General features: G+C 40.7%; 1 protein-coding gene across 1 annotated transcript in view; it reads right to left on the bottom strand.

Annotated features, from left to right (window-relative positions):
* The window catches only part of bcar3 (BCAR3 adaptor protein, NSP family member), a 55382-nt gene extending 32395 nt beyond the window's left edge, over positions 1-22987 (bottom strand). Inside the window, exons 1-3 of the mRNA XM_070832146.1 lie at positions 22901-22987; positions 4171-4366; positions 3158-3412 (exon numbers count right to left, since the gene is read on the bottom strand). Of these exons, the coding sequence (XP_070688247.1) occupies positions 3158-3412; positions 4171-4358 (443 nt within the window). The 5' untranslated portion in view covers positions 4359-4366; positions 22901-22987. The remainder of the gene's footprint in view (positions 1-3157; positions 3413-4170; positions 4367-22900) is intronic.
* Between the last annotated feature and the right edge of the window lie 2833 nt (positions 22988-25820).

The following is a 25820-nucleotide window of genomic DNA, read 5'->3' as shown; positions in this document are numbered from 1 at the left end:
TGTGTGGCACATCAAGTGACGTGCTCGGTTGCCTGGTTTCTAGTTGAGGACAAATGCGTTGCCGATAACAAGCGATTTCCACTACTGGTCCATCAATGCAAGACAAACACATCAAACACACCAGTGCTTATCTCCATGACATTTTCAAAATGTATTATTAAAACACAAGTTGAAATGTGTGCTCACAGTTTACTTTAAATGGAAATTCCATTTTGCTTTGACTATCTGGAGGTGAGTCTCTGTTGACCCCATACCTCTTCATCTCACATCCTCCTTTTTATGTGCAGCATTAAATCCTACTCCTCGTCACAACCTGCGGTTTTTCTTCCGCAGTCTGTCAAGTGTATTACGAGGGCTATAAATCATCAGGAATGAACATGTTAAGTTGATTAATATAGCAATGCTTTGCAATTTTAAAGAGAATATAGTTGAAAATATTGACTCAAGTGATTGGTTTGAAGGATAACTTTGGTATTTTTAGAACTGGGCCCTATTTTTGCATAATCTGAGTTTGAAGTGACTGATAGGTACAAAGAGTTAGTCAGAAAGAGCCCTTATATGCCACCAGACTCCACTGGCAAAAGACATTAATTTTACCTTGCAGGAGCTGCTGGTCTGCTGCCTGAATCGATTTGTTTATTTCTTTCATTGAGTGTTAGACGAATATTATGTTGGATCCTAACTAACACTTTAAAAACACCAGAGTGATGCAATAGTAGAAACATACTAACTGATCAAGCGGTAGAGCAGCAACTCTTGTGTTCTGCTAGTGTTCTAAAATTACTGTTTTTGTCAATAGAGTTTGGTGCTTTAAAGAGAGCAATATAACAGCTCTTCTTAGTTGAACAAAAAAGGATCCTTTTTGTAAAATTGTCGGACACTTCGCTTAACAGTCTGAGTCAGTGGCAAAAACAAGCACTTTCAGTTGATATACTTAGAAGGACATGGTTGCCTTAAAGGATTACATTACAGCCACTGTTGCCTGGTCTTATGGCTACCAGCAAAAATCTCTTGTATCTACCACTCAATTCGAATAGGGCCTAGGTTTAAAAATAATCTAATGTTATCTAAAATAAAGGAAGAAGTTAATCCAAACATTTCAGAATTCAGAAGGGGTTTCAGTTCAACTTATTTATGGTGATGAAAGGAAAAGTTTCATGTGTCAACAGTCTGTCACTGTCTCTCTCTTCTCCACCCCCTCTCGTCCCTCTCTTTGCTCCACTCCTTCTGCTCTCTCCCTCTCCTTCCTCCTCCTCCTTTCCTGGTGGTCTGCCAAGCTGCCCACAAAGGTCATTAGAAACACAAACTGACCAATTGGAAGCTAGTGCAACATAAGGTCAGGGGTCATAGGTCAGCTGACAGCATGAGCAATGGAAAGTCAAGACCGACTGTGTGCTTTTTTAAAATCATCCTGACTTAGAGCTATGTGGAAACATTCTCTGAGACGAGCAGATGCTACTATCCAGGATTTAGTGCCAATATTTTTATGCAAATGACGATATATCTTGTGAAATTACAAAAAGTTAATGAACACTGGACTCAAAACCTTTCACTTAAGGTTAAAAATCTGAACGTCAGTGAGTGAAATGAGTAAATCAAACAGAGATTTATGTGTAAGATATCTCTCATGCGTGCCGTCACTCACATATAAAGTGTCCTTTGAGGTTGTGAGGCCATTAGTTGGTTAATTTGATTATTACCAAGTGCTGCTCTTTGATCTTCAGACAGCTAAGGCCAAGCAAGGCCATTTGCTGATTCTGAAGAACACACCTACCTGCAAAAAACTACCCAGCTACAGAAAGATAGCCATTTTCCTGGTGATGCATTTTGATGTGATTTCAAACTTACTAAGCTCACGCATCAATGGGAACAGAAATCATGGGTTAGCAACACATTTGTCTCTCATCTTTTTTGTTGAGATTCAAAATAGCACTAGAACAATACCCATAAAATAGCAATAACATGATTAAAAATGAGCAAAAACTGAATGAGAGTATAATCCGATTCATTATTTAGCCACCTGCACGGGCTGAATTTGACCTGGACAAATTGTCCTTCTGTATGTCAGCAGTGTATGAAATGTATCCAGCGTGGAGGCAGAAAGACAGAGAGAGTAGACAAAGAGCTCCCAGTAATCTGTGATCTGTCCTGCCACACCCTGACCTACAAAGGTAACCCAACTGCTGGGGGCTACACGCACGCACCCACAGAGACACGCACACACGATGGCTACATCAGATTCAGTCTGTTGTAACTCTACACTAGAGATAGAGAGATGGGACGACATGATGAGGGATGAGGTGTGTGTGTATGTATACGTGTGTTCCCTCTGAAGTTGGGCTAACTGCTACACCCCCTCAGGGCTCTTTACAGACTCACCTTTCCCCAAACTACAAAATCTCTTTCTGGGTTCTTGCTCTGAAGAGGAAAACTTTGAGTTTTTCCAGAGCATGGCAAGAGTCAGGTCATTAAAAGTGCTAAATTAATGCTCAGGTTAATAAGGTATCCCTTTAAAGAAATACTGCTTATGGGCCTGAAAAGTTTGTAGCTTGCTCCTTCGCAGAAGAACGATGCATGGATTCATAGCAGGTCCATGGGGTCCAAAAGGTCTTCCAGAGTCACAACAAAAACCTGTCGGCAAAAAGGCTCAAACCAACTACCTCCTGATCATATAGATCAGCAGTGGAGAAGTGGGCCGTGCTGCAGGTTTGAGAAGTTTCTCTGGACATTTCCAATTTTTTTTCAGAGCTGAATTCTGCCTTTTGCCTTTATTGATAGAGATGGTGGCTCTGGGTCACTATTGGAAACCATACTGACCGCTGTATAGCCAAACTGACCTCCACACAGAAGCACGCTACAAAATATTTCAGAGCCACTTTTCAAGTCTATTGAAGCAGAGGAACATTTTTCGGTAGTGCCCCTTTAACCATGCCGCACTTTTTTCTTCCTCACAGTCGATAAATAACGGTAAGCAACAAAGATAAGGTATCTGCTCTGTCATATAAATGTTATCTCTGCCATGAATGTTAAGGACGAGATCACAGACCAAATTATAAATGACCATGCAGTTTTCTTAATCTTTAGAGCCATGTATTGGTTATAATGAAATGACAGCTTGGATGACCTTACATTGGCATATTTGTGTGCATGTGTTTACCTGTAACCATGAAAGTCATCAATTATATTTTGGACCAGCGGAGAGGTCATGGGTTGATGGATGTGTCCGGGAGCCAGTGACGTGTTCCCACAAAGTGTGTGCTGAGTGTGATTGGCTCTGTGGTCCCAGGTGTAGTTTCCATGGGTGACAATGGGCGCTCCTCTCTTGCGTCGAGGCAGAGTACCGTGAATGGAGATTGGCTGGTAGGCAGCAGCGGGCAGCTCTGACATGCTGTTGCCATTCCCTGGAGGGAGACTGAGAGAGGGAAAAGAGAAGGAGGAGGTGGAGAGAAAAATCAGACTCAAGTATTTAAATAAGCTCAACTAAATTAAAACCTTCATTAAACCTTCACAAAAGGTTTAGGGCGAAAAAAAATCCCCTTCCAGATGGGAATTTATCCTCTTAAAACTTCTTAAACCATTTTGTTTTCCCTTATGCTTCCACATAAGTACCGTCAAAGGAAAACTTTCCTTTCCACACTTTGACAGCATCATATTTAAACTCTGTATCGACTTGTTCCAACACTTTACTGAAGCTTTTTGATGCTGCTTACTGTTCTCAGTCAAATATCTGCATGCTGCTCAAATTGAAGCATTTGATGTCTCGTGTTTCATCTTAAGAGACATTTTCCTCTAATTACACTGACTATATTTGGTGTTTTTGCAAAGTTTGAGAGCCCCTTCGGAGTTTAAATAATGAAGTTTGCGGCTTTGAAACAAGTTTGTCCACACAAAATGTAGCTGTAATAATTGATCCACTTATTGTAGAAGCAGCACCAATGAATAAAGAGGAATTAGATGGTTATTTCTGACTTTTCTTATTCATGGGAACCAAACTATTTTGTGATCATTTGCTTATTAATCTACATTATTTACTTTAATTACTTAAAACCTGTTTGCCTTACAGAAAAAGATCCTGCCATACACTGGACAGGCGTCTTTAACAGAATTCTGTCAGGATTGTTTCAAGACCAGTTTTTTGTGTTGTGAGCCACTGTTGGTCACCCTACTCACCCAGATCTGGAGCTGAGGAGGTCCATGGAGGAGGTGAGGGAAGCCTGGAGCCTCCTGGAAGAGCAGGTGCCGCTGCTGGGGACACCGAGGGAGGTGGAGGGGACTCCAGGGTGTGCAGTGCCTCCTCCCAGGGTGTGGTGTGCATGGAGGGACCTGGGCAGACTGGCAAAACGCCCCTCAGCCATCATCCTCAGCTCTGAAAAGAAACACAAAATAAATACAAAGTCAGACATCGAGGACTTTGATCATCTTTTACAGGCACTTTAAACCTTTAGATTTGAAGAGTCAATCTTTCCACAGTCAATTCACTGAGTTTATATAGATTTTACTAGGTGGTAAATACATAAAGAAAAATCAAGGGATTTAATCTAAAAGGGGGAAGCTCCTCCAGGTGTGTTATAATCTAACATGCTTACAATAACCAGGTGAAGACAGTTGTGTAACCATGAGAACACAAGGCAAGGATGAGGTGTAATACATTGCTGTCAAGACATATGATCTGAAACACACAAACACACACTGACGTATGATACCGACTGAGATGAAATATTATGATACATGATACACACATGAAGAGAGCCAGTACAACAGGTGCCCCCATTACTAGTGCGCTAACATGGCCAACACGCTCACATACCCTTTTACATCATCATGTATACACAGTAGCACATTGCCAGGAGGAAAAGTCATTACATAACAATATCCCAGCAGATTCAACTAAGTAATGTGATTCTAACATGCCACATTTGAATGGCTAATATTCTTTTTAATCTTTTTTATTGCATGAATGCAGATACATGCTCGAAAAGACAGTCTGCCACTACACTGAATGTGCTGTTTGAAGTTAATACAGATTTAATAAAATCCTCGAAACCACAAACACATGAAACTGAGACCTTAATCGTATCACAGAATGTAAGGTTAAAGTTTATCCCACGAACCCAAGACAAGAGTTTAGAACACACAAGGACAGACCGCCCGTCACTGTTTGTCCTAGATTTTCTTTCCTAGGACAAAGGGACACTGCTAATCCGGTTTACATGAGCAGGGCAATACTGCTAAAACTAAATGGTGTCAAACAACATTTAGATGCAGTAAGGTGAGCTTCAACCATCATTTTGAAACCCAATCCTGAATCTATTTTTATTGATTTTAACTGATAGCACAGTGTAGCTGACTGAAAAAATACAACAGTACTGAGTAGAAACACCACACACAAAGCCTATTTTTCTGATATTAAATTTAGACGTTTGATTTGATTAAACATTGCAGTGAATATTTCCAACAATACAGAATAAATTCTAGAAGAATAAAGAAGAGCAGCATTTCACTGTACAAGAGGCGTCTTATTGACCTTTCAAGTGCCATAACAATGACTGAAATAAAAACTGGAATAAAGAAATGTAGGTTCATGTTATTGAATGTGAATGGCACATGCTAATCAATTAGCTTCAAGCTTCAAGCTCAAAACGTTTGCAGTTACATAAAAGGCCCCTGAACCTGCCTGAACCAGTCCAGTTGTTATTTTCAGAGAATTTTCCTCTGACAGTTTTTACATGGTGCTGCGTTTATAGCCAATAAGAATTTTACCAGAGTGAAGGCTGACCTCAGCTTCCTATTGGTGGATGGGAGATGAGAATAGAGGTCTGACCCTCAGTTCGTCAGTGCCTCAGTTTCAGCCGTTATTCTTATTAACAAACTCTGACTGTCACACCGTTAGGGAAGGCTTAAAAATCTTGATATTCCAGTAAGACACCCAGCTTCTACTCCAGACTTTTCAAAACCAGTGATGAACTGCACACATGTTTTCCTTCTTTTTTTTTCCTTTTTGCTCATGCTTATGCTGTAGATCTTGTGCCAAGATATAAATACATAGAGATGAACAGGACAGATAGGTTGTCACTCATGGAAAAGGCTGGACAGGGTCTTGATAAATTCCCCTGCCATGTGATGAAGACTGGACAGCACGCTATCTTCTGCTCTGAATCACTCACCATGCGGCAGTTAGTCATACTGTACAAACTAAAATACCATCCGCTGACAGACATGTTGGCAGAGTAGATGGTACGAGATTCCACAAGCCCTCCCCATTTCTAATCTCGTCAAATCTAAGAATCCGACCGATGTAGCTATGCTGGTGTTTGTTATTGTGTCTGTATTTGGACAACCTGATTATGATCAGAGAGAGTGCAGAGGAAACTGTAGGGCTTGGTCTGTAATAGTCTCGCCAGATGCAGTCAGCCCTGACAGAGAGACACGGTTTTGAACCAAGGCGATTAACATGGCTGCTGGTGAAAAATAATTTGATTACAAAGGCAGTGGACCCTCTGTCAAAGTTGGCAATTTGGTTAGAAGTGAAAATGTGACTGAAAGTAAGTGAATTATTTCCTTTGTTAAATTTAATTAGTGCTGTCAAACTTGATCAATATTTCTTAATAACAGAGTGTGGACAGCATAAACAACTGAAGTGTACCAAACTGAACTGAACTAACTTTACTGTAATTATGTGCAGAAAATTATTTTGCATAAAAAACAGTCACACCACTTTTACTAGTGCACATGATCACAACAAAAGACAATGAACGATACATACAGCATTTAAGGGGAATTAAAAGGGAATTATGCTTGTTTGCTTTCTTGCTGGGAGTGGAGGAAAGCCTAGCTAAACCACAGTGAAGCAGTTATCCTCAACCAAAACGGGGAAATACACCTTCCAACACATCTAAAAATGTCCTATTTACATGTATAATCTTGTTAGTTAGCAAGCTAGCCTTAAAAAAGCACATTAAGAACAAGGGTTTAGTTCAGATGTGCTGCTGGTCAACATAAAGCTCCAACGAGTGAGCCAACTGCTCATTAATCCACATTGTCTTTTTCTCCTATTTCGATTTGTTCAGTATAAACATAAACAAGACCCCTTTGGATTTATTCGAAGTCACCTTTCATGGCCTTGTTGTTTCTCCCGCTTCCATTGCGCTAAATTAAACTAAATATGTCTTGAAGCTAGCTCTGCACTAGACGCACGCGGATGAAACTGATATTAATCTCCTCATCTGACTCCCAGTAAGAAAGAAAACAAGCACATTTCCTGATATGCAAGTAATATTTCTTACAGTGAAATATAGCATATGTTTATATATCCTGATGTGGGGTGACAGCGCGCTGTGTCTGAAGTGCTTCTTCTTGGCTAGTGATTCTTTGTGGAAACACTGTGTGGTGTGAATAACACATTTGCTGCTGTACTGCTGGACTCAGTACCTTCTGAGTAACTGGATAAAGAACCATACTGTATAGAGAACCATAGTATAAAGTACGTTGACCACAGTCATACGTGTCACGAGGTGCATGTTTATACATTGCATGCAACAAGTGGGGTTGAAAGTTACTTTATCACATCAATTAAATAGACTGTTCCACCAAAAGTTCACTGTGTGGCAACATCAGGGAGAAATAAAACACTTGATAAGTGACTCATAAGCCTCGGAGCTTAGTGAATACAGGAAACCTGGAACTGAATTTAAAAGGGAAGTAAACCCAACTTTAACAGGGGGTCACTGAGCCACCAGCTTGTGATGATGAATGACAATAAAGATGCAAATACAGGTCTGGGGAGAGGAACAGCTGGCCAGTTCATGCCTTTTCAGTGGGACAAGAAAAGTTTATACACACACAGACGCACTGTAAAACTCCTGCTAAGGCATGCTGGGTCAGAGTGTGGATTCCTCTGAGGGGCAGAACGACTACAGGAGAAGGACCTATTATAAGACCCTCAGGGATGGTCAGCTGTGTGTGTGTGTGTGTGTGTGTGTGTGTGTGTGTGTGTGTGTGTGTGTGGCCCTGACCATCTGCCAGACACACACCCTCCCCTGCAGAGGAGAAAGAATTGACTCTCACTGAGTGAAAACACAGACACACAGCACTTAATGCACATGAATTCCTTCTCGATTAATCTTATGAATAAATTATTCATGCTAAGTGCTGCTGGAGATCATTTCCACGTGGAGTGATGGTGTGAAAAAGCTCACTCTTCTTCTGTCCATCCATCTACTCCTTCCATACTAGTTATTTCACTTTCATGTCTTATTCAAATTACTCCTCTCCCCCTTTGACTCCATCCATACTCATCCATCTTTTCCTTTCTTTTTCAACCCTGTGCCCTCCCCTCACCCTCCACACAGACAGCTCCCTCCCTCCTCCTGTCTGTCCATCATGATGTCAGCTCTTCTTTTGCTTCCTCACTCTGTCACCTTCTTTCTGTCCTTTGTCCCTCCACTTCACGTAATAATAGACTTTTCTTTCCTCCTCTTTCTCTCTCACTGCCTCATCCTCTCCTCTCTACAGCTGTTCAGCCACCGGCTACATCACCCTGCATCTCACACACACACACACAGGGAAAGGGGGGGAGCTGTTATTTCCTACACTAAGACCATTATGTTCCATTTTGGGACGTTATCACACATGCCTATCACTATTTACCAAGCAATAAAAAGGGAAGCTTTGTAACTGTTTTGGTGAGTTTCTGCAGTGAGTTAACTGGTAACCAGGTGTGGTTACTTGCAGTTTGATATAACATACCTGCAATGATTTAGACGTGCAGTTGAACTGTTGACTCAAACCATATTTGAAATGCACTGATATGCAGCTGCAAAGGGGAAAAAGTTATTTTGGCAACCAAAGTCGTGTTTCATTTTCTGCATCGATCATGTTAGAGATCTGAAGCATCAGTACTTTGATCAGAAAGGTTGAAGCCTGTGAACATAGAAATTTAAGATGACACCTAACACAACATTCAGTGGTTTCAGTCTTTTACTTTCAGAGTCTGTCATCTTTATTCAACAAAGAAGTTGTGGTAGCGGCTGATAGGACTGTTGATCAAAGAAACATTCAGATTTCTGATTTTTGTAAAACAATCTACAAAAACCTGCGTAGCTGTGTCAGTCTAATCAATAACTGTTGCTATTCATGTGACTATTTGTCCTAACTTTTCTAGTACATGAAATGGACGTCTGAAAATTTTATATCAGTCAGTCAAAAGTCCAGATCTCCAATCTGAGTTTTGTCAACAGGATTAAGAATGACAATGTATTGTCACTTATTGGTTGATAAATATGAAGAAATTAATATTTTCTTAATGCGCCGATACTGGCAGACACAGTGCATCAGCCTGGCCAGTTTATCAGGCTCTAGAGGACAACAATTGAGAGGTCTGGCACCAGGCTTCATTGAGGATATCATTTTGAATGAAAAGGCTCTGAAAGACAGGACAAATACTACAGTGGCCTCCCTTTCTTTACTACTATAACATTTCACTGCACACCTGCCAACTAATCAGAAGTATATTCCTTGACCGTGGAGTAAAAGACAAAATATTCTGAAGCGAGGTTTGCTTTGTCACCAACACTAGTGAAAGCCTTGGGTTGGGATCCCCAGCACACACACACACACACACACACACACACAAGGTCTTTGGTGGGAAACAAGTGGAGATTAACAGGAAGAGGAAATGGCAACATAAACATTTAGACAGCAGGCAGCTCATTATAAAGGATCACTAGTAATAAAACAAATATCGCTCTCGCTTCCCTTTCCACTATCTCTCTCATTGGTTCTATAATTCTGCTTCACATGGTTGAGGGACATTACTTTCCTAATTAATTTAGCGTAATTTAATTTAAACTGATGTTTTGCTGGTAGGCTCTCTCCCTGTCTCTCTGGCTAACCATACACATAAGTCAGGAGTCACAGAGCTTTGTTGTTAATCCACTGAAGTAGTGATTATAAAAAATGTCTGAGGACCACCGCTGGTCCTTAAAGTGGTTCAGCAAGTCCCATTTAATTCCACAGTACCATAGCCTACTGTGAGTGTCTGGGAATTCAGATTTGATTGAGGGAATCTCACAAGTACTCTGGTTCACATAACACCAAATGAGCATCTAGATTAAAAACACACTCTACACAATAATATGATTTATACATGAAACTGTCACTACTGGTCTCTTATAACACACATGCATGGATACAATAGAGAAACAACACGAACAACAACATGCTTGGGAAAGAGGGGTTTCCTCTGGCGGACTTTCAGCGTCTTCCTGCTAAAGCATGCACACAAATACAAGCACACACACACACACACACACACACACACACACACACACACACACACCACTGCATTAGCAAAACCACCCCTGGCCAGAAGTGAACAATGGGAACAACTGTCACATGACCACTGTTTAGAGCCAGTCTTTGTTACAGAGAGAGAGAGGGGCGTCCTACTGCGCTCTTGAGTGTGTGGGCCCACCAGTGTGTATGTGTGTGTGAGTGGAGAAACATATTAATGAGGCTGTTATTAAATCCCACAGCAGTAGCTGCCACTTTCTACTTCTCAATCTATATCTCCCCCTCTTTCTCTCTCTCTCTATCACACACACACACCACCTATACTCGGTGTGTGTTCATGTTATGTGTTTTCAGTTAAATGTAGAGACGGACTATGTGGGAAAAAATGGTGTTTACAGTCATTGGTCACCACACTGTGAGCCAGTCAGTCAGAGAAATAGTCAGCTGAGTCAGTCAGTGGTGGATGAAGTACTTAGTTCCTTAATTAAGTAAAAATAACAACAGCATCATGTAAAAAGGCAGAAAAAAAATGTAATTTGCAGAAATTCAAAAGTCAGCTAGTATTAAAGTGTCACTGACCATCCTGGTAGAATCCTTGATTAATTAATTGCCTAAATTATAAAATTACATGCTACACTGGCACGTAATGACACAGATGATAACTTTGTGTCACTCACAAGACAGTGAGTACAATTATGGTTAAATTTGTCTGTGATGAGGTCTCACAACACTCCATCATGCAGATGGAATAAATTAATACTTTACAGAAAAACTTAACAAGTACCAGGTTAGCTGTTTTCCCCACATTTCCATTCATTTATGCTAAGCTAAGCTACCGTCTCCTGACTTGACCTTCGAATTTAGCCTTCTGACGTCGGCGTGATATCTATCTTCTCATCTATGACAAAAACCAGACTGCATTTTCCAAAAGTTCAACTATCTTTTGATCAAAAAAAGTTGAAGTTGTTGCAGTGGATCCATGAGTAGCTACAGAAGTCTAACAACTTTATTCATTATACCGCTGGATGGTTTGGTCTGCATCCTATTCTATGTGCTTATTATGTATTTTGTATATGTTAACTCCATATCAGAATATTAACTAGTTCTATATGGACATTAGAGAGAGGTAATACAGTGGAAAGTACACTATTTTCTTCTGAAATGAAAAAAACTGGTACTGCTGAAGCTGAATATATTTTTCATGTCGTTTATTTGAGAATAATTTGGGGATAAAAGGTATCTATGTTTTTGTGTTCAACCTCTTCACTCAGTCAGTCAGTCAGTCAGTTAGGCTTTGTGAAGACTACCGGTCACATAGTGTTGACGGCTGGTTGGAATACCAACCACCTCATCCCAATGGGGCTGGTAACACAACACCCCTCACACTCACACACACACACACACACACACACACACACACACACACACACACACACACACTGAAAAGTACATGACCATCTCAGAAGTTAAAGCTGAGCTCTGTGAAGCTGACACAGACACATTGCCACACTAATTAAAGTTTCAATCTCATTGGCTCAGTTCAATGCCACTTCAGGGTTCAGACACGACACTGACTAACGTCTGAAACAACCCGCTGCATGCATGTGTTTATCAGCACAAAACATCATCACTACACACACACACTCATGCACATATGTCTGCCTCTGTCATCATCTCGTGGGTGGCTTGCTGTTTAAAGATGTGTTCTCATAACTGAAAAGGTCAGAGTTTCAATCTGAGAAGCAGTCACATAACCTGTCAAAGTGTTTCTGAGGAACAAAGTTAAGAGCTGTTTGATAAGAGCCTCATATTAAGAGTTGCAGAACATTAATATATTATACTGCTCAGGCAATATCTTATCTGATAAGAAGCCGGTAAAGTTGTTGCATCAATACACTTGTAAACTTATAAACATTAAGCCATCACATTAACTTAAACCTTAAAGAAGAAATCTAAAACTTACTCAAAGACAAATAAAGATGAAGAAATCTTGATGAAATATCTTGATCTTATCTATCATATTTCAAGTAATCATTTCCTGCTGGGATTTCCACAGTTAGCACAACCAATCCCAGCAACCACAGTTACACCCAGCGCCTTGGGATGGTGAGTCTAACTCACTGCGAGCTGTAAACAACCAAAAAAAGGATGGAGAGAAGGACGGCTGAGGCCATGAAACGAAGGCAGGGGAGTGTAGCGAAATACACAGCAAAACAAATTTAGTTTAGATGATAAAAAGTCACAACAGAGCAGAAATCCACAGGTAGATGACCACCAAGATAAGTGTCTCTCTCCTCCGTCTGTCCATCTATCACAAACTACATTCACACATTCCTACACACACCTACTGTGTGCATATGGATGCACACTCACATAAACACGCAGATTTTCATTCCTACCTGTCAGTATGACGTCTTCTCCCCTTTGCGACCTTTGCTCTTACTTTCTATCTTTTAGTTCTAAATACTTTCTATCAGAATTATTCCATTTCAGAGTTTGTTTGAATGACTGAGTAGCTGACTTGCTGACCGGCTGGAAGACGATACGCTCACGCTCCTTCAGACAGGCAACAACAAGTAGCACTGCACAATCACAAGCCCTGCCCTCCTCTTTCTCTCTCTCTGGGGAGTGATTTGCGAGCACCCAGCCCCTCCTCCTGCTTTACTCTGTTTGGGAGGAGTTTTCTTTCTTTCTGTTTTAGTCGAGTTGTCTCTTATGACCCCCCCCCCCCCCCCAACCTCTTGCCCCTCAGCACTGAACAAAACTCTCCCTGCCCTCCTCTCCTCCACTGCCACCTCCCTCTCCTCCTCCTCCTCTCTTCTGTGTTCCCTGCACAGCCTCATATTTCATGATCCGAGTCTTTTTGTTTCAGACCTCTTCCACCAACACCTCCAACTGGTCTGGTACTTAGAGAAGATTTAGATGTGACCTAATGTTGCTATTTGCAGAGAGGGGATGGAAGAAAAAAATGCTGTTATCTCACCACGGTTGTGACATGTTTGAGCAACCTGAGGTGCACTCGAGACTCATGAAGTTTAACTGCTTTGAGTCAGTGTTGGCTGAAACATAAATCTGCTCATGTCAGAGTTTGAAATATACTTGTTGTGCTCTTACAACACAGCTTTTAAATATGGAAGGAATGCTGGCACAATGATTAAATTTCATCTGGTGAAGCTGATGAAACAGAGTTCAACTTGTGTCATTATATCAGGTATGAGGTCATGTTGAGTGTGTGTGTGTGTGTGTGTGTGTGTGCTGACTGGCCCTCAGGACAACACTCTCCCCTGTCTTTGTCCTCCTGTTCCCCTGTATTGTCTAGAGTTGATAACACCCAGACATGTGTGCGTGTTCATGAGTGTGTGTGTGTTTCCTTTCAGACAATACAAGGAGCCCATCCTGCCGCTATGAAAGCTGAGATGATCAGATGGCCCGCATTGGACACACACACTCACACACTCACTCACTCACACTAACACACAGATGGATGCTGCCACATACATGTAGGTCTTTTGATCTTGAGCCATTCACTGAAGTGCTGAAGCCACTGAAGTACACGAGGGCCAAAAATGTCCTCATGGTGGTAAAGGAAGATTTTGTTTTTTTTGTTGTAACCTTTATTTTTAGATGAGTCTAGTGGTGGAGTTAACACATAAACAACATCAAAAATGAGACCAAAAAAATAGCGAACTGCCAGATTTCCTGCAGTTGTGTGTGCTCATTCAGTGGTGCAATACAATGGATGATAAGTGCATGTGCAGACGTTTTAGGAGTGCCTACTTTTGGTTTCATTTCAGGGTAAGTAGCTTGAATAATATGGTTAAACATGAGTTTTATTTACAATCCGTGTAACTGTCTGATCACTGTCACAGATCACATCCATTACCTTGGTAAATAAAATGTCATCATAAACCACAAAAATAACTATGAAAATGAAAAATATGTTAAAACTTACACTTTTCATCAAATTTCATTATATAATACCAGTGGTTCCCATCCTAGGAGTCGGGACACTAGGAGTCATGATATGAATATATGGGATTGCAAGATAGGGTAGGAAATACAGTAATAAAAACAACATTCTGCCACACAAACCATGTTTTTAATTATCTTTTTGTCGTCATTTTGAAACACAGTGTAATTGTCCTCTAATTTAAAGTTAAAATTACTTCAGTATGACGTTTTGAGGAGGAAAAGCGTAGAAACCATGTTAAGGGCTATATTTTTGCTCATGTTTGAGCATGTTTTCTTTCCACCACACACACTCGAGAAGAGGTCCACAAACTTTCACCAAAACTAGTCACTAAGTGAAGGCAGAGCCGCTGCTACATCCAAGTCATACTTCTAACAAACCACAAAACATATGGTCACTTAAATCCATGCACAACAAATGCCCCGCGGTATTAGGTAATGGTGATCTAATCGTTAAATGAAAAAGTTTTTGGCCTATTCACAACAACCAACACTTTGAGGAGGGAGCACAGAATGAATGTCAAAGCCACGTTTACAAGTTGCTCCTGGACTCCAGCAGAGGTGGAAGGACTGCCTGGAAGTTAAATATTCAGCTGAAGGTGAATTTAATTTTTTTCCTGGATAAATCTCAGGACTGTTTCACACAGACATGTCAAGAGTCATGGCATCTTTGTGTGTGTGAGGGTGGTATTTCCAGGAAGGTGCACAGTGAGTCAGGAGCGTAATCTGTAATCATCTTCTGAGTCAACCCCTCAACAAAAACTAGGGTAGGAGGTAGGTGTCATTTGGGGGGAAGAGCAGAACCATAATCCTTCACTGACAAGTGTCGTTGTGATAAATTAGTTGTTTGTGGAAGAACAAATCTTGCATGAAAGCAAGCACAGGGGCACATCATCATCCTCACTTTAGAAACTCACGCCATTGACTTTAGTGCTGTTTGTACAGCACATACTGGTCTCACAAGGGAATCCCATTTGTTCTAGTTATGCTCATTTCCTGATGTAACTTCAGCTGGAATGAAAAGGACAGGACTGTTTTTTTCAGTCGTCAGTCCTGTTGTTCATTTGCTATGGGGTCATTCAATAGTCATTAGAAATATACTGTGTTCCCTCAGATATTGGCTGGAGCTGTTATTTACCTCAGGTGCAGAGAGTACTGGGCACTTATTTATTCTATTTATTTGATAAGAGGCAGGTCTTTATGTCTCAAACACCAGACTTTGTCGCAGGAGTTCGAGGTGTCCTGTGTGAAACCAAAATTGAAACTTTACCTCCGTGACTAACATTCATATTTTAATTGTTACCATAACGGCCAAGGTCTGGTATGCCTGCAGCAGTCAGGGGCCAGTGCGTCGCATACAGACACTTCGGAGGCGTCAGTATTTGACGACCTGGGATTGAGAACCTTTAGGAATGAAGGGACAGCCAGTACAGCTGCTCTGAGCGTCGATGAGATGCTAAAGGACATAAAGTGGTGATATTTGACGCCCTGGGTTGAGAACTTGCTGTATTAATAACACATGACGTGCAGTGACAATAACACTATTAGTGAGCAAATCAGAACAATGTGGGGCTGAAAATAGCACAGCTGTGTTGTTGAATTTATTAAATCAACGTGACGAAAATGTACATTGTGTTTAGTTGAAACCTACATTAGACAAAAAGCAATAGGAGTCTTTCCACTGTCGTTTTTTCTGCTGGTCTATATTTGAGACCGGCATTTAATTGTTCGTATTGATTACACCCACAGCTATTAATTGGTTGGTATTTGAGGAAACACAGTAAGTGATGGTACTTGATGAAGAGTCCTTATCAGAGTTATTATTGTAGCTTTGTGTGTTTTATCTTCATTTCGTTTTTTAATTTTTGTTTTCAATTCAATTTAGTTAGTTTCCAGAGTGGATTTGCTCATTTCAGTTTGGTTTTTAATGCTTCAAATGTGTAGTTTAGTTTTAATTAGTTTCAGTATATATAGTTTGTTTTTTTTCACAATATGAGGGACAAAAATAGGTGCAAAAATAACAAATAAAAGGCAGAGAGGAATGCCCAAGTGTGAAGCACAGTGAAATTCCCTCCAATGGGAATGTATTTTTACGTTGTGTACAGAATTAATTGTACTGCACAGGAAGCCAACAAAATCAAGCCTTAATCTTCAACTTCAGAGGGTTTGGAGAATGCCATACTAATGCAGCCATTCCCTAATACAGCACTTCCTGTCAACATGAGTCCTCAGGCCAAACCCTGCTTTGGCACATTTAGGCAGCACAGCGTGTTGGCACAATGCCTCGTTGAGTCACTCATTTTCTAACACTAACCACCAATCCACCAGTGCTTTCCCGTCCATTAAATAGATGGGTTTAGCCTCCACACCTACTGGAGATGACACCTGCACATACTCAGTATTGGTACAGGAAGTATTTTCCCCTTTTCATTTTGGCTCCTTTCCGTGAAGAGTTTCGAGGCATTCCTGTAAATCCTCAGTAGGAAGATACGAACTGTGCAAGGCACAGTCTCTTCCCGATTTCATCCTTTCCTCCTTTCTCCCTCTTCTCTCCCCCTCATTCCATCCACTCCTCATCTCCCTCTTCCCTCCCCTCTGTTCTCCTCTTCCACTCCCTTTTTCCTTCATGGATCTGGATCTGCACACATGCTCGTGTTTCCATGTGTGTTTCTGATCAGAAAACTGTGAAGTGTAAACAGTGCAATGTTTACGACACTCCTCATTCTTTTCGTTGCAGCCTCAGGCTCTTGCAGAAAAAACAAAAAAACAATTGGTACAGACCTATTAGTTCAGGTGGAATGAAATCTATTCATGCAATCTAACTCATGCAATCATGGTTTCTGTGGAACATCAACGTCAACAGGATTCATGCCAGTTATTTCAATTAACCTCTCATTACTGCAGAGTTTGACAGGAGCCTCACTCATGATTCATGACAGCTTCTGCGTAATATAAATCTCTGAAGGTTGCAACATTCAGCAGCCTACAGCGACTGTAAGGAAGTACTGTAAAATCCTGGGTGGTTCTCTTTTAGTAATTGGATTACTTTGATGGCTTTATAAAATGGGCCATGTAGAATATTACAAATAAACGATCCCATGTATGTTTGTAAAATATATATTTCCAAAAATAAGTTTTCTTGCTTGTGTGTGACAGTTCTCACCAGAAAAAAATGACATCATCATTTGTTGAAATGATGAAGCATGAAATAATGACTGTTGTCTCTTGCATCCTGTTTCCTGCCAACAGTCAATGTAGGTCTCTTTAAACTATAACGATAATTGTTCTTTTACTTCAACTGAGTACTTTTCTGCCTGTTATATTAGACTGCATTTGTTTTTAACTAGGTGCACCTCACTAACTGGCAATTGAGTGTAGTTGCTGTTCACAATCGCACAAGTGGTTGACAGTTGTGACACGCAGCACACCTCTCATGGCACATAAGCACAACTTCACTTCCGCCTTTAAAACATGAAATAAATGTTATTGAACTGAAAACAAAAGCAATAGATACATAGAACAAAAATACTGCAAAACCCAAATTCAAGGACAAAGTTTCTATTAGCAACATTACACTAAGCGAAATTCTTAAAACTTTGTACACAAAAACATAGCCACCATAATGCCCTAACCTTTTTTTTTTTTTTGATGTTCCTATCTTGGATCAGCCTAATCCCGGGAACTGGATCTTCCCTGTTTTGACATATGAGAGTTAACAGTTGACTGCACAGTTGGGGTTTCTGACACGCGCAGACAGCAGAGGAACATGTTTATAGTACACTTAGTATTACCTCTAGGTCACGCTGATGAAACTATCGTCTTCACAAGATAGATTAACCTGGCTCAGCCGGTGTGTCCTGTTACGATGTAATATAAATTCACGTAAAGGTCGTGGGCTTAAAAATTTAAATTAGATACATACTAGATTAGAGGTGAACTCTGGACAACACTGACAAAGAAAATGATATTTATGTTTTTATGGATATTGTCAATGTGACATTAACTGTGATCCATCTGCACAGAGTCATTTTTCAGCTGTTGATCACGGTGAATGGAAAAAGGTGACACGGTGCGAGATTGTATTTCATGTAATCCAATTTTGGTCTTCGCTTTACATAGCAGCAGAATACTTTGATCACAATGTGTCATCGTCTAAAAGAAATACAGCCTCCACTCTTGTGACTGTAAGTCATAAATTACAGTGCATTTTGAGGCCGTGTCATTTTCCTGGACGCTCATATAGATGTCAGAGGAAATGCAGTTCTCTTAACACCTATCACATTCTATAATATCAATCACAAAAACACAGACTAAACAAAAGTTCATTTCTGTAACAGCTGGCAATGTCAGAATATGAGACTATATTGACCCTCTGGCTTCATAAGCATCATGGTTGTTGGGGCTAATGCTGTGTTCACACTACAAGCAACAAAGTCATGTAAGTCAGTCAAGTCATTTTCTATGAAACTGAAGGCTGATACTAGTCACTGTAATGCACCACAAGCATCAACAAATCATGTATATTCAGTTTCACCATTTCCACTCCCCTTCTCTCTCCACACAAGTGTGTTATTTAGATGACTAATGCTATGCTAACTTTTGTGTATTGCAGCATCACATGGTGATGCAGTGGGGCGCAAAATGTGATGTTCATCAATATGGTACACAGGCACATTACAACATAACGACATCGGTGAGCGCTTGAGCAACACTTCAACGATGACTGTGTCAATGTGGCGGGACACATTTGACGGTTTTGTAGCTTAGTCATTCATTTTGTGAGCACGGCATGAATCCTGGTTGCCAGAGAGCACTTTAGTTAGACTTTAGAACAGCTGACGAACCAGTTAACAGACTAGAACAGATTATCACACAGCTTCATTGAATACTTGGTTCTGACTGGCCGATTATGACATTCTGCGGTCCGTTATTTCTGTATAACAGACTGTTGATATGAATGCAGTTCTAATAGAGGAAGCAAGAAAATTATTTTGAAATCAATAAATTTGTTTTAAAGTCAGTATTTTGTGCCAAACTGTTAATTTCCTAAGTATGAAGATGTGTAATAAGCAGAATGTACGGTGAGCTGCGGCCGTTATCTTAAGGATGACCCCTCTGCGTCCTGCATCATTCTGTCGGGGTTTGTTTTGCAATAATGACTGGCTAATGTACATTATCCCTTACATGGAAAATCATTGTGATTGTCAGTTCTATGTTTGGTTCACAAACTAACTCCCAAGTGACCACCGTCAGTATTTTATCACCATGGCAGCATCACTGTCCACTGGGTAACAAACAAGCAAACAAACTGTCTACATGAACACCTGCTGCGTCTCTCTCTCTCTCACAAACACACACATGAACAATGTAAAACTTGTGTCAGTCCATGTTGAGCATGGTGTAGCATAGCAGTGTGTTGTCTGTGTGTGTTCTGGTATTCACATTACTCACTTCCTCAGCTCATATTGTTCAGGAAGGGACAAAACAGCTGCAAATGATGAATGAATGAATGCAAAAATGGATACGAATTGTTTTTTAATAAGCTGCTTTCTGAGCGCTTGAGGAGTTTTGCATTTAAATTGAGATTCTAAACTTGTTTCTGTGAATAAGTACAAAAATGGCAAAAGTTAAAGATGGAATTTCTTCTGAATGTGAGCATCAGATTTCTGGTCATTTTGTCACCAAAGGCGGCGCTCATGTAGGAGATCAGATATGGCTGGTATGGAATCTGCTAATATACTCACCAAAGCTAATATGAATACGCAGAACCCCAAATACGGTACAAAGGGAGGAGTCTGCACATGCAGTACACTCGTTATCACCACAGCAGTGTGGAGAGTTTGAGCAGTATCTGTTTGGTGAGCAGTGTAGTAACAGGCAGCCCTGAGGGAGTTCAGTGACGTTTGCAAACAGAATCACCAGAGCCATTCATAAACTAATTTTATTCCAGAGCTAGGTGCTTGATTAAATTAAACCATCCCTGTCAGATGTGCGTTAGTGTGCATGGCATTAAAAATGTACAGCACATGATTCAAGTTAGAAGTTGCAAGAGGAAAGCGCACACTGCCCTGCTGCTTTCAGGTGGCTGCACAGATCACTTTTTAGTTTCTTTTTAACAAAAATATGTGACCCTGGTTTGCCATGAGACCCTTAAACTATGAGTGAAGACCATCCATTCATTTCTCCTCCACCCAACACGGACCCCGACAGAAAGCCTCCCACCTCTGAGAACTCACTTGTGGCCATAATCCTTTTCAATGTAACTAGGATCCACAGAACAGCCTCAGCACTACAGCAACAACTGAATATAACCTGTAACTAAAATGCCTCGAATATATGAAATATGAGCGTGCACGCGTGTGTTTTACTGATGCCTCCTATTTCACCCTCTAATTGTTCTAATTGGAGCATCTCTACTTTTCTTTTGCCAACAAGGAAAGTACCTGGCACTCACACACACACACACACAGATTCTTATTCTAGCCACGTAATCATAAACTGTAGCCAAAAAACAGTTATAGGATGAAATTAATATGTGCCTGGATACAGTGTGTCAGTATGCATGTGTTTATCCTGAAGGTGCTCCCACTGGAATGCTCTTATCTGGGTCAAATGTTGAGTTGGCATATTTGGAGGATGCTGCGTGTGTGTTTGTGTGGTAACTCTATGTGTGTGTGTGTGTGTGTAGGATACCATTAGCTGAACAAATCTGGCCTTTGCAGTAATGATAGGGGTGGCAGGCTGCCAGGCAGACAGATAATACCACAGTAGTTGGTGACTGAGTGATTTCAACCAGAGGCTGTTTCACCTCAGCAACGGTCCTCAACCTGCAGGCTGGGGCTCCAATAGCAGTCACACAGTGATCTCAGGAATGTGAAAATTTATGCTTTTAAAGGGGTAATCTGTGCAAAGACCTCATCTCATGTTTTGTACATGTCTTGGGCCGTCATCGCTTGTCAAGAAAGAGTTTTTCTAGTTTTTCTTCTTTTGATAATGTTTTACTTTCAATGCTTGCGGAGGGAAATGTCTTTCTCCAATGCCTTGCTACAGACTTGCATATCTTGACAACTATCAGATGGGCTGTCACAAAATTTGCTACATACATTCATGGTTGTCAGAGGATGCATCATAATCTCTTGGTGATCCCCTGACTTCTCAGTACCACCAAGTACCAAGTTTTTATTTGATTCTTATTGTGTCTTTTTACCTTTAGTTTATGTCCACATCCATCTAGATGCCACACAAGGGCAGTAAACATTCACTCTAGGGTCACAAACTAAAAAGAAATATACATAAGCCATATAAAAAGAAGAAAAACTTGACGCATATATAAAGTGTTATATATCAAGTGTTTCTACGTCTGTAATGCTGAGGGCCATGAAACCCCATTCCATTCACACTGTCTCTATTTTAAGACCGACAAGCCACTTAATCAAAATACATATGATTATGGCTTGTTTAACTGAAAAAGTACATCAGAAATGTTCTTGGCTTCTCTGCTGCTTCATTGTAAGTTGGTGGAGGCCATCTTGATCCTGGCAGCATGGAGGAACTGGTTTATAGTTAAGGTGGGTTTAAGCTTATGTGCACTGCGACTGTGTTTTATTGTGTAGGAGGAAGAGGTGACAAAGCTCATGATGGTGATAGTTAGTTTGAGCAGCATCTATAACAGTCACTCTGCAATAGTACTTATTTCTCAGTCTACAGGCTTTTTATCTCTCACACATGTTGCATGTTTACATGAGCCATTATTATTAACAGTTTGCATTTTAACTTTTCTCATTTAATTTGTGAGACCTCCAACATTTTTATCACCTCTCAACACTGTTACATGCTGGGGAAATGACTAGCAACAAAATTTAACTATCACATAACTTTACTGCAAGTGAAACCTTTTGATCCTCATTGCAGCTTGAGGTCTGCAGCCTGTTTTTAAGACGCTGCGTTCCAGATAGGCTAGCAAACTGACTATGAGACAGGATGAGGACCGTGTCTTCATAGTCTCTGCTTCTTTTAACAACTTCAGAGAGTCTTAGGACCTGTGCAAAACACACTACTTTTCATTTTCTTGCTAGTATATTTATGCCTTTAATGTAAAAAAAAACACAGCTTAACAAGCAAAATGTTCCTGTGCTACATATCAGCTACAGAAGATTCACTAAAATGATTTCTTCACTTGGTATAAACTGGACTCCTGCACGACTCAGTCACCAAGACAACAGTGAGATTTCACAGTATAATGCATGGGAAACTGGGCAAACAAAGCATGCAGTCACGCACACACACAGACCTCCACACACATCCTTGCATGCATACACACACCTCTAGAAGTGATTAAACCCAGCAGGACTGCAGGCCTCAGCACTCCTCTCCCTGTTTACTGACAGCTTTGGAAGTGTTCACAATTGTGTGTGCGCAACACCGTATTGTCCTCCACCAGACAACCCACTCCCCACCACCAGACCCCCCAGGTATAAGCATGTCTTTACATGACACTAATGCTATCCGTCTCTGTCTTTCTGTTTACGACACAGGGAGAGAGATGGAGGGATGGAAACTTAGAGACTCAAACATGGAGCCAGTGTCAACAACCCGATGGAGCAGATAAGGAAAGATAATGTCTGTATGTGCATTTGAATACCTCTCCTCCTCTCTCGCTCCTGGAGGAGGCGTAGGGAGGTGAGGAGGTGCAGGCGGTGGAGGTGATTGTGGACTCCGAGCTCCAAGAGGTCATACTCTGACAGGTGGAGCAGGTCCTGGAGAAAAAAACAAAACATAAAAAACAAGCATAAGTTAATGTGAATTGATGGCACTTTAGATAATATCCTGTGAACTTATCTGATAAATAGTTTAGATATTAACATTAAATGAGTGTTCTGTTAACCTTCTGCTCATAGCTTTTGGTTTTTCCAGTGTCGCTGGTTCTTACTGTACCCCCAAATACTTTACTGTCACCAGCCAGCAACAAAAGCTCACAGGAACTACCACTTAAAAGTGAAATGTGGCAAAGATGAAACAAAAAGGCTAAAAACTACAGACGGCCATTTGAGAGGGGGTGAAAATAAGGACCACAATCATCCCTACGTGGTCCCGTCGTAATTTTACTTTGGAATACACTTTTTCCTTTCAGCATAGATCTAAAACCTCAGTTGGGTTTATCAATTTAATTACAGAAAAACATGCACTCTTCATATATTGTTTTTTGTTCTTTTGCTTTTTCAGTCCTGTACCTCAGGATTAAAATGGGACCTCTCGTACTGTACATAGAATGCCTTTCATGCTACTGCCACATAAGAGATAAGTGAGCCAAAGACATTAAGCCCCTCAACCCAGGCTACAAGGTGAACTTAGATAGAGGGCCAGAATATTTTCAGGGTCACTACTCTGGTTTTTAAGAGGTATGGGACACAAACATCTTTGTTCCTCTTCTTCCGTGTCAGTGTCCTTTTATCTCCTGCTTCTCACACGTTTCATGATTCTGGTTGTCAGCAGTCTTGTGCACTGGTTTAGAAAGAGATTGAACCAAAGCCTGTTGTTAATCTGTTTTCACTTCCTTTATTTTCACAGCACCATCAAACCTCAACAAGAAAGGGCTGAGCTGATAGTAGCGGTGTGGTTATGACTTCTGTGTGTTTCAGATGACTGATTTATAGCACTGAGAAGAAGGAGTGTAATCTTTGACTGAAAACTCCTCATTAAGGTGCTAGGGGCCAAACTATTTACTAAGATTATGCGTGAGGTATATCAATATATCACTTAAGAGGACACTTGCCTGACAAATGAGTTGCGATAATGAACCTTTAACACACAGCTATCATCAAATAATAACAAATTCTTGAGGTGTCCCATCCTGAAACTATGAAATAACCTTCAATGAACAAGTAACTTTGATTTTCTCAGAGGGAGGATATTGTTATGGTTGGTGGAAGTTTAAAAACATACAATTTTGTCTGTACAGGTTGGTGGCTCCAGCAGAGATACAGAAGAATTGCTGAGACCACTGGTGACCGCCTATCTTCCAAAAGTGTGCCGTCTCCGCCCCTCATCCTGCTCCTGTCATTACAGCATTGTCTTAAACACACACAAAAAACACACACCCTGCATCCCCTCAGCCCTCACTATGGTATTAACGTAAACGACCCCTGAAATAGCCCAGGGAGGGAGAGCCGCAAAGTCTTTGAACCAGAACTACTGTACAGTAATGGAACTACACAAACACACACATACACACACACACGTAAATGACACACACTGTAACATCACAAGACGGTCCCAGCTCAAACCAAGGCCTTGTTGTTTTGGTTTCTCAACAATACGACCATTCTCTTAGTTCATCACAAACAATGCTCTATTTAGACTACACACACAAACAGTGGGCAAACCCATGAATACGCACACACACACACACACACACACACACACACACAGAGAAGCAGTGCACAATTAAATAACAATCACTCTTAGTCATATACATCAAGTTAGAAGTCACACAAGAATTGACAACCACTCACACATACCTGCATACCAAAGCAGCCAATTGTACACATGCACACAAACTCACCCACTAACATATATAAACATGTGCGCACAGACACACAGACACACACAACACTACACACGTTGTAGAAAAGCAAAAGCTTAAAAAAAACTAGACACATGAAGCAAATGAGTCTGAAAACCACAAACACAGCAGATGTACAGGCACACTTTAGCATGGTCGCACACACACACACACACACAGTTGGTCATTGTGGTCAACGTGCCTAGACAGCTCAGTAACAACACGTTAGTAGGTTAAAGAAGAAGACACTACATTATTTCTGCCTATGTTAACACCAGTGTGTGTGTGTGTGTGTGTGTATATGAAGCATGGTTAACATATCACAGGCCTAATCTATCTCAGAATCTCTCTCCCCCTCCCCGTGCCGTTCTCGTCTCCCTCTGTGTCCAACAGCAAGTTGACATGTTTTCTTTTTTCTTTCTTTTTCAGATCATGCAGAGATGAACAACAATATGAACTCTCATACCAGTCCTCTGGAGAGTTGATATAGCAGCTGGCAGTGTTGGTTTTGCCCACATGAATGTTGTTGCAACAATGAAGGTGCTTGTGAAGACTGAGCAGTATGGTACACATGCAGAACTGGGCAATACAGACCTGAACATCCAAATTTCTCATATTTAAATTAACCAAAATGAGCTTGTAAAACTTGGATCTTGATGCTATAGAGAGCTTTTTTTAGACTCTTTTAATTTATCGTTTTATATCCTGATTTAATATGATTTTCTCTGTTCACACTCACATGGAGAAAACACAGCCGAGCTGCATATGAAAAACATTAAAAAATACTTTTCTAAGCTCGTTAGTGCTGCATGTGAAGATGATATAGCTCATAATGAATTAGGTATTACCACAATTTATGTGCATCATAATGAAATTAAACCCCAAAAAGTTAAGAGATGCCCTTTAGACACTTTATGTGCATGTAGCTGCTGGTGTTGATGATGATGTTGGTTGAGTTGGTTTTACGGATATGTTGTGTTAACCAGCAGCCTGGATAGCT

Source organism: Pempheris klunzingeri, chromosome 6, assembly GCF_042242105.1.
Source record: "Pempheris klunzingeri isolate RE-2024b chromosome 6, fPemKlu1.hap1, whole genome shotgun sequence".
In the NCBI taxonomy this organism is placed as follows: Eukaryota; Metazoa; Chordata; class Actinopteri; order Acropomatiformes; family Pempheridae; genus Pempheris; species Pempheris klunzingeri.
Note: the sequence above shows the minus strand (reverse complement) of the source record. Positions and strands in the feature narration are given on the sequence as shown.